This window comes from Sorghum bicolor, chromosome 4, assembly GCF_000003195.3.
Source record: "Sorghum bicolor cultivar BTx623 chromosome 4, Sorghum_bicolor_NCBIv3, whole genome shotgun sequence".
Taxonomy (NCBI): domain Eukaryota; kingdom Viridiplantae; phylum Streptophyta; class Magnoliopsida; order Poales; family Poaceae; genus Sorghum; species Sorghum bicolor.
The window spans coordinates 60,977,729-60,986,195 of NC_012873.2; the positions used below are offsets into that span (position 1 = coordinate 60,977,729).

Genomic DNA, 8,467 nt, shown 5'->3' on the forward strand with positions numbered 1-8,467 from the left:
TTGCAAATTTCAACCAAATAAAGGCATGAAAGTTGGAAAATGGGACTACTTCTCATCCATAGTCACCATGACGAAAATGTTTAAACGTCGCGACTTTTATTTATAGTGATTAACATGTGTTTTCTGAAGTAAGGGCGCTGAGGCAGCAGCAGGCTTCGCTCAATGCAGCTGCGTCTTCATGTATGCTCACTGGTACTGGCCCGCGAGGTTGCCTTCCTTGACGATGTAATTCTGCACCGGGAAATCCTGACCCTTGAAGTACCTTTCCAGCATATCCTTCACCCCGGCCGCATACCTCAGCTGTACCAAATCATGCCAGAAACATGCTTATTGTTACATCTACCACGCCACAGTAGTCCTCAACTCTGCTCTACTAAGAACGATGACCTAGCGTCTACTGACCTGGCCATCAATGGTGGTGCCGGAGATGTGAGGGGTCATGGCGTTGTTGGGCATGTAGCGCCACGGGTGGTCCTTGGGCGCAGGCTGAGGGTGCCACACATCGCCGCCGTATCCTGATCATCAGACATACAACAGTTTGAGACATCAGTCTGGTGAGCATGGCGTTTTTCTATATCTTGCCACAAGCCCACAATGACAACCAGCTGAAAATGAGCAGGACACAGCAGCCAGTACATACCAGCGATGTGCCCGGTGGCGCAAGCGTCCGCCACGGCCTGCGTGTCCATGATCGCGCCTCGAGCGTTGTTCACGATGATCACGCCTTTCTTCATCCTCGCGATCCTCTCCTTGTCGAACATGCCTCTGCTCAAAAGGCAGCAAGCGGCCGGTTAATGGGAACCAAGGCAGACGGCGGTAGTTTTGAGAACCTCTGTCTCACCTTGTTTTCTCGGTGAGCGGCATGTTGAGCACGACGACGTCGCACTTGGGCAGCATGGCGTCGAGGTCCGCCTCGAACTGGGCGCCGGTCTCCGCCTCCAGCGCCGGGTCGATCCGGAGCCTGTCGTGGTAGAGCAGCTTGCAGTTGAACGGCCTGAGGCGCTGCAGCAGCAGGCGCCCGATCCGGCCGGCGCCGACGGTGCCCACCGTCTTCCCCTCCAGGTCGTACGCCCGGTGCGCGACGCCGGCAACGTCCCACTCCCCGCTGATGGCCTGGTGGTGGCCCGGCAGGAAGTTGCGCATGAGGACGAGGACGCGCATGAGCTGGTCCTCGGCAACCGACACCGTGTTGCTGCCCGTGACCTCGGCGACGGTGAGCCCCGCGGCCGCGGCCGCCGGCAGGTCGACGTGGTCGGAGCCGATCCCCGCCGTGAGGAGCAGCTCCAGGTTCTTGGCGCGCGCGATGCGGTCCGCCGTCACGTACGCCGGGTGGAACGGCGTGGTGATGAGCACGTGCGCGTCCGCGATGTGCTTCTCCAGCTCTGCAGACAACGTTGTCAGCGCAACAGCTGACGTGTGTGCACGAGCACAAGGGCACCGCACAACAGGCTTACCGCAGTTGGGGCCGTCCTTGTCGTCGGTGACGATGTACTGGTGGCCCTGCGACTCGAGCCAGCCGCGGATGCCGAGGGCGTGCTCGGCGCAGCCGACGAAGTTGGGGTTGCGGTCGGCGTACTCGCCGCCCTTGTAGAAGACGCCCACGATCTTCTTGCTGCCGGCGGACGCCTAGCGGTAGACGAAACAAACAGAACGACGCACGGGTAATAAGTGGCTAGGCATCGCGACTCTGATGTTGTTACCGATAGTAAAATGGGGGGTAATTAACAAACGTGGCGTACATGAAGGCTCCTCGCAGCGGGCGCAGTGTGAGGGACATGTGGCCCCATGGCGAACCGTGCCGCCTGCTGCGCCGCCCTCCTCATGGCCATGGATGATGACACCGGAACCGCTGCTAAAATGGCTAGAGCTCGAGCTCAGCTGGGTGGTGTGCGCTGGATCGGTGTTGTACGGATACTGCAGCGAGAGAGTGCGTGGGGAACAAAGCTTCGAACCCGGCTGGCATTTTATAGCACAGGATCGAGACGTGGCGAACCTTCTTACCCACGCACGGGAGCGCGGCGCGGCATGAATCTGGGCGGGAACGGGAACGGGAACAGTCGATGTGGCTGCGCAAAGAGCCGCTCAGAGGGTGGGAGCGGGGAAGGTGAACCGTGTCCAACCTGAGTGGGTGCAGTGCACGGGAGGTCGTTGTCACCTCTCGTGCTGGTGTCACGTCTCTGTGCTGTGGACGGAGCCGCGTGCTGGATGCCTTGTCTGAGCTCGGCGGCGCAGCCGGGGATTAGTATTTCGTTTACCAGCTTTATGTCACTTCAGGGTTTTTTTTTTGAAAAGCTCACGATTTCTGGAAAAAGCTCGAAATGTTCGTGGAAAAATAATTTGACTCTGGGATAACTGCAGAGGTTTCAGTATGTTAAAGAAACTTTGAACCCACAAACTTGATACCTTGCCGTTGAACATGGATTGATCCCATAACTGCGTAGACACAAACTGATCAGTGATAGGAGTAAACTATACTCCTACGAGTCTCTTACGTTATACCTCATCCGTCGTTTTGATTTTTTTACATCGAATTTGCTATGTATATATAATTACTCTATGGGCACAAACTGATCAGTAATAATCTCCTATACGTTATACTTCAGTCTTTCCATCCCATGTCTATAGCTCATGGAAAAAAATGGTGACAGACTCTAAAGAGTTGCTATTTTCGATCACAAGCATTTGGACCTTTGTTTAGTTGACTCCAAAATCCAAAAAGTTTTCAAAATTTTCCGTCACATCGAATCTTACGGCACGTGCATGAAGTATTTAATATAGGCGAAAACAAAAACTAATTACACAGTTTGCCTGTAAATCGCGAGACGAATTTTTTGACCCTAATTAGTCTATAATTAAACAATATTTGTCATAAACAAACGAAAATACTACGGTAGCAAAATCAAAAAAAAAATCACATCTAAACAATCCATTGCGTGAGGCGAAAACCGAAAACGCTACACGCGGACCCCTGTGTCCTGTGTCCTGTGTCCCTGTGAGATCATATTCCATCCTTGCTCGGCATGGCGCTTCATCCAGGAGGCAAACTTTATTCTCGCCGGGCCTCTTGCAAGGCAAATCTCTCCCCCAAAAACAGTTGCCGTCTTGCTTCATGCCAACAGCAATGGCAGTAATCTTCGTAGCCCTTCGCGAAATCACCCTATCGCCGAAAGACCCTTCCGCGTCCCCGGCAGCGCCAGCCCCGTCCTGATGCGCATGCCGCGGCTGCCCCTCCTCCTCAAGATAGCCGCGGCGGCGGCTGCCGGGGCGCTGGCGATCATTGTCGCGGCGCGCCTCCGCAGGGAGGACGCCGTGGCCTCGCTCCGCCGGGAGATCCGCGATGCGCTCACGGCACTCGTGGCCGACGACGAGGACGGCGGCGACGGGAGCGACGGCGAGGGCGGCGCCAAGGAGGACGCGTCCCCGCCGCCGCCGTCCGTGCTGATCACGGGGTTCCGTGCCCACGGCAAGAGCTCCCTTGTCAACACGGCGTGCCGGGCGCTGGCGGCCGAGGACGGCCCGCTGCTGCTGCGCGCCGAGGCGTCGCCGCCCGGCGGCGGCACCGACGGGCCCAGGCGCCGCCGGAGGGTCAAGGCCGTGGTGGCCGGGGCCGACGGCGACAGCGTGGGAGCGGCGGGGGAGGGCGACGTGGTGGAGCTGCTGGACGCGCCGCCGCTCCCCGAGGCGGGTAGGCTGACGAGGGAGGAAATCGACGCCGCCATCAGCGGCGGGGACCCTGAGTGCGTTGTGTTCGTTCTGCGCTGCGACGCGCCCACCAAGGAGCGGAACGCCGCCATCAAGCGCCTCCCGGAGATTTCTGCCGCCGTCAGAAACAAAGGTCAGTCAGCTAAGCTTACAGAAATTCTCGTGGGCTTTGCGTGTCGCACTATTTATTTACACTGGGCCGTCTACTAGAAAGGCCCAACCCAAGCAACACAATCGATATTGGAACCTTGGATTTAGCATTCATGCTAATATATTTTTGCTATAATTTTTTTATAACACATTTTTGCTATAAGTTGGATCAAAGCAAAAGACAAAACTAAAACAACCTGTATTTTGGAGTGGAGAGAGTAACAATTACTGCAATCATCCATCTGTGTTGTAGGTAGAAGGCTGTTATTTTTTATGTGGTACTGTCCTTTTGATTATCGATTGAAAAATCAACCTATAGTGAAGTTTGCAAGTAACATGATCCATTTTGTTTGTTTAATTTCTTCCATAGCAATAGAAATTTGATCTGCATTTGCAAAAGAGAAAGTAAAGATCTCTCATAGATGAAAATTTTCAGTTAAAACCTCTTTCTTTTAGAGTTCATGGGACCATGCCCCCCTGCCCATTAGCATGGCATCACAGCATACAATTTGTATCGTGTTCAGGCATCACAACGTTTTGGAGAACTTCTAGGCCATAACATATAAAAAGAGCAACTTGTGCATGTAGAAAAGGATAAATACCTAAAAACATAGCAAAAGAGGCTCTTATGCACATGCACTCCTCCAGTCATCCGAGGCCGTCCTGTAGTCAAATTAACTGTGTGCTTTTAAGTCCTATAATATGGCTGAATTTGATTGTTACTGACATCTATTAACAGGGCTTAATTTGATCATCGTATTGACTTTTAAGAAGGCCATGAGATCCATAAGGCAGGCTGAAGAGCTTCTACGGGAGGTTTCGTTCAGGGCTAGAACTGATTGTGTCTACTTCATCGAGAACTACACCTGGAGCAACAATGGCCCCAACCTCCACCACCCCCCTGTCATCAAGAACGACTTTGAGACTCATTTCACGGTGCTGACAATCATTCGACAGTGTCTCGAGTTCATCAAGCTAAATAGGAGTCAGTCCAAGGACAAGAAAAAGAACGGCAAGCAGGAAAAAACACCCGAGCCTAAACCTAAGAATCCACCCACAGAAACTAAGCAGTACCGGAAATCCAACGACTCCAGTGTAAGACTTTTCTTCAACAGTTCAGAAACTTGAATCGCCCGGTTTGCATACGTATGATGTACTGATGCTAATGTAGATATAATTGTATAGCACTGAGATAGTCTGACAAGCTGCACAAAATGTTCAATCATCCATTCGTTTTATGTTTCATAAATCAAGACGTGCTGCTGCTTTTCTCATTTTTGGAATTCATAAAAAGCAAGCGGGAAAAACCATCTTTCCATATGCATCATAAATCATAATATCACTTCTTATACAGATCTAAAACAACAATACTAGCTTATATGAAAGCATCATTACATGTATACATAATCCTTTGTTTATACGTCATAGTTAACCCAAATATATAGTCAAGCCGCAAGCTACATCTAAAGATTTATTATCATAGACGGAATATGGATGAACCAACAATGTTGGCCTGCCTTATTTTCTTTATAGCCGATCAGTTTAGTAATCCAGGCACCAGCAATAGTAATCTGATGCTGAAAGTGCCAGGAGTTCTTCTGGGCTCATCCTCTCGAGCTCTCTCTGCCTCCAGGCTGGGTAGTTGTTCTGGGCCTCGCCAGAGCCGGAGTTGTAATCTCTCGGGTGAGCTTGTGATCTCATCCTGATGTACAGCCTCATTGCTGCAACGCAGTCCTCGTAGGGGTCCTGAATGCCAGTATGTATATCATACCTACAAGAGGATACAATCTCCTTAGCATCATTACGCAGATATGAAATAGTAGGCTGACTGCATAGATCATTCAAGAAGTGACATACCCAAGGTATGCTTGTGTAAGGTACTTCAGGGAGTTACTCAGCTTGCTAGTCTTCACTAGTGGTGGGTATTTCGCAGTATCCCTGCATATGCATAACAATTTTTTCTGTCAAAAAGGGCAAAACAACTGTGGTAGCTGATTCCTGAACCATAGCTCAGCAAGCAAAGATCTATAAATGTTAGGAATGAAGAAAAGAGAAATTCAGTGACATTTTTTTTTCTGCTTCTCACCTAATCATGAATGCTGGGTACTCCAACCCTAGGCGCTCAAGGTCATGGTCCAGGCCATGACCAACAAGGATCTTTGCCCTCCCATAGCTCCTTGGGCGTAACTTCCACAGCGGCTCCCCGTTGCACAGGATTTCCTGGATTCTCCTCTGCGCAACCTTAAGCGGCATTGCATCCCTCAAGTACTCTGGCCTTATCCCAGTTACTTCATACCTGAAAAACATGTTACATATAGTCATCAGTTCGTGTCGTCACAAAATTAGTCCATCCAGATATCTTCCCTGTCCTCTCGAGAGTTTCAAGTTTCAAGCATATATATAGTGGTACACCCTGAAAGATTGCCGATTCTTTCTTTCTGATTTTGCTGGTCTCACAATTTCTCCTCAACTATCGACTAGCTAGAGTTGCTAGTAGACTAGTAACATGATGCATGACAACTGCATGAGAAGTAGGATTACCTGTAGTTGGTTACAGGAAGTATAGGCTTGACATAGGTCTGGAAGATGATGTGCTCATCTTCTCCAATGAGGCACACCTTTGCACAAAGGTCCATTGAGCCGTCACTCCCTCCCCCTACCATTTTGCAAGCCAGTGCAACCGCACGGCCAGTTATGCCACCCCTGGGCATCTGCTGGGACCACATATATAGGAGGGTGGAAAAAAAAACATTAGAATCTAGTATATATCAACCAAAGCCTTCAGCCCTTCACGAGGGAAGATCAACTGAATATATATACGGCATATGATGAATAATGAATAGGGTAGAGAGCAACAGATGGATCGATATGATTACCGGAGCAGCACGAGAGTATTGGCAGGCAGCACGGTGGTATCTGACGGTGGCGTTGCTGTCGAAAATGTTGAGGCAGATGCTGCAGCCGCGGACGCTGAAGACCCGCGCGCACTCCACCTTGGGCAACGGCCCTGAAGGAAGATGGAGAAGAAGAACAAGAAGCGTCGTCAGAATTGAGTTCAGCTGTATGTAGTTAATTAAGCTGCCGTCTTTTTCTTGTCAGCAAAAGCTTTATTTGTGCATACCGATGAGATGCTCCCTGAGCGACTCGAAGGAGCGGCAGTGCTTCCGGCAGACGCCGCACTTGGGCTCGTGCACCGAGTGGTACGAGACCTTCATGTGCTCCACCAGGTGCTCCATCCTGTTGTACTGCCTGAAGCAGGCTGCGCATTTGTTCCTGATGATCATGATTCATGGGGGGCATAAATAACATGCATGAGGGAATTCATTCGTATATATGTGTTTGTGATCATGATGCATGGATTCTAGCTTTCAGGAACATATATAGGATCGAATGCAGGAGGCGAACTGAAACTAGCTGATGATCCTTGCACGAGCAGTTTCATGCATGAACAGCATAGCTCGCTAGCTGCCTAGCTCTCGCAACCGCAGTCTGACAGGCTCATAGTAACAAGAAATGGACATGCGTGCATGCACTTAATCAGTCTGATGAGTGCACGGCCATTTGCAGTACGCATATCAATGAAAGCTGAAAGAATAGCATCGTCTCTTATCATCTTACCTCAAGGTCTCCGAGGACTCCCTCCTGCTGTCCACCATGAGCCCTCGCTCAGATTCCTACAATTCGGGACTTGGGCGGTCAAGGTCCCTGAGAGGCCAAGATCGATCTCGAGGCTGGCGAGAGGATGGGCGACGCCAGGAGGCTATTTATAGGCAATGCCGAGAGATAAAGCCTTCACGAGGGATCGATCAGTCTTGCCATTCTAAAATGTTGCAGTTATCGTAAGCTAAGTACCGGCATCTCCCACTTTCCTGGTCATTTTGTTTAGATACACCTAAAAACCAAAAACTTTACAAGATTCTCCATCACATCGAATCTTACGGCACATGCATGGAACATTAAATATAGATAAAAAAGATAACTAATTACACAGTTTACCTGTAAATCACAAGACGAATCTTTTAAGCCTAGTTGCTCCATGATTAGATAATGTTTGTCAAATAAAAACAAAAGTGCTACGGTGTTAAAATCTAAAAAGTTTTTGGATCTAAACAAGACCGTACTCCTAAGTCCTAAGGTTGTCACTTTCAGTCTTTCATTCATAGGGCGACGACGTACGGTTCGAGAGAGAAATACACCTGTCTTATGCCTAACTACCTATTAATAAGCAGCAGCATTTGCACTATCAAAAGTCCTATGTTGTTATCAAACGAGATTGCTCATCCCAACATGTGGAGCACTATCTTTGAAAGCAAATTTACAAAAAAAATTTAGCGTCGTGAGGTAACATGTATTTATTAAAAGGAAGGGAAGAATACAAAATTTACATGTATAATCCATATGTTCTAAATTATAAATTATTTTTCACATTTCCTATGTGTCAGATGCCCGAACGTTTAGAGCAAGTATTATAGTGGGCTGTAAGCTGGCTAAATGCTGAGGTGGAGGAGAGAGAGGAGAAACGGGCTGTAAGCTTACAGCCAACCTAGGCACAGGGAGAATGCTGTAAGAAACCTTACAGTCAGCAAGTGGCTCTATTATTAAACTTGCTCTTAGG

At 49.5% G+C, this 8,467-nt stretch overlaps 3 protein-coding genes across 4 annotated transcripts; 1 reads left to right on the forward strand and 2 right to left on the reverse strand.

The window, feature by feature from the left end:
- Positions 74-1,943, reverse strand: LOC8073848 (formate dehydrogenase 2, mitochondrial). Its single transcript, XM_002454363.2, has 6 exons — positions 1,740-1,943; positions 1,455-1,626; positions 842-1,382; positions 641-765; positions 403-515; positions 74-300 (listed from the first exon to the last, which is right to left on the reverse strand). The coding sequence occupies exons 1-6, from the start codon at positions 1,827-1,829 to the stop codon at positions 187-189; spliced, it is 1,155 nt and encodes a 384-aa protein (XP_002454408.1). The 5' UTR covers positions 1,830-1,943; the 3' UTR covers positions 74-186.
- Positions 2,773-5,126, forward strand: LOC8071802. The gene is made up of 2 exons (XM_002452625.2): positions 2,773-3,835; positions 4,592-5,126. Exons 1-2 carry the CDS (start codon positions 3,208-3,210, stop codon positions 4,978-4,980), a joined length of 1,017 nt encoding a protein of 338 aa, XP_002452670.1. The 5' UTR covers positions 2,773-3,207; the 3' UTR covers positions 4,981-5,126.
- Positions 5,142-7,576, reverse strand: LOC8073849 (RNA exonuclease 4). 2 transcript variants are annotated; one of them, XM_002454364.2, is made up of 7 exons: positions 7,471-7,576; positions 6,974-7,125; positions 6,729-6,859; positions 6,394-6,563; positions 5,939-6,148; positions 5,710-5,790; positions 5,142-5,623 (listed from the first exon to the last, which is right to left on the reverse strand). In XM_002454364.2, exons 1-7 carry the CDS (start codon positions 7,506-7,508, stop codon positions 5,395-5,397), a joined length of 1,011 nt encoding a protein of 336 aa, XP_002454409.1. In that variant the 5' UTR covers positions 7,509-7,576; the 3' UTR covers positions 5,142-5,394. The 2 variants fall into 2 exon arrangements, with proteins under 2 accessions (XP_002454409.1, XP_021314397.1); XM_021458722.1 differs by having other exon boundaries at positions 6,394-6,566.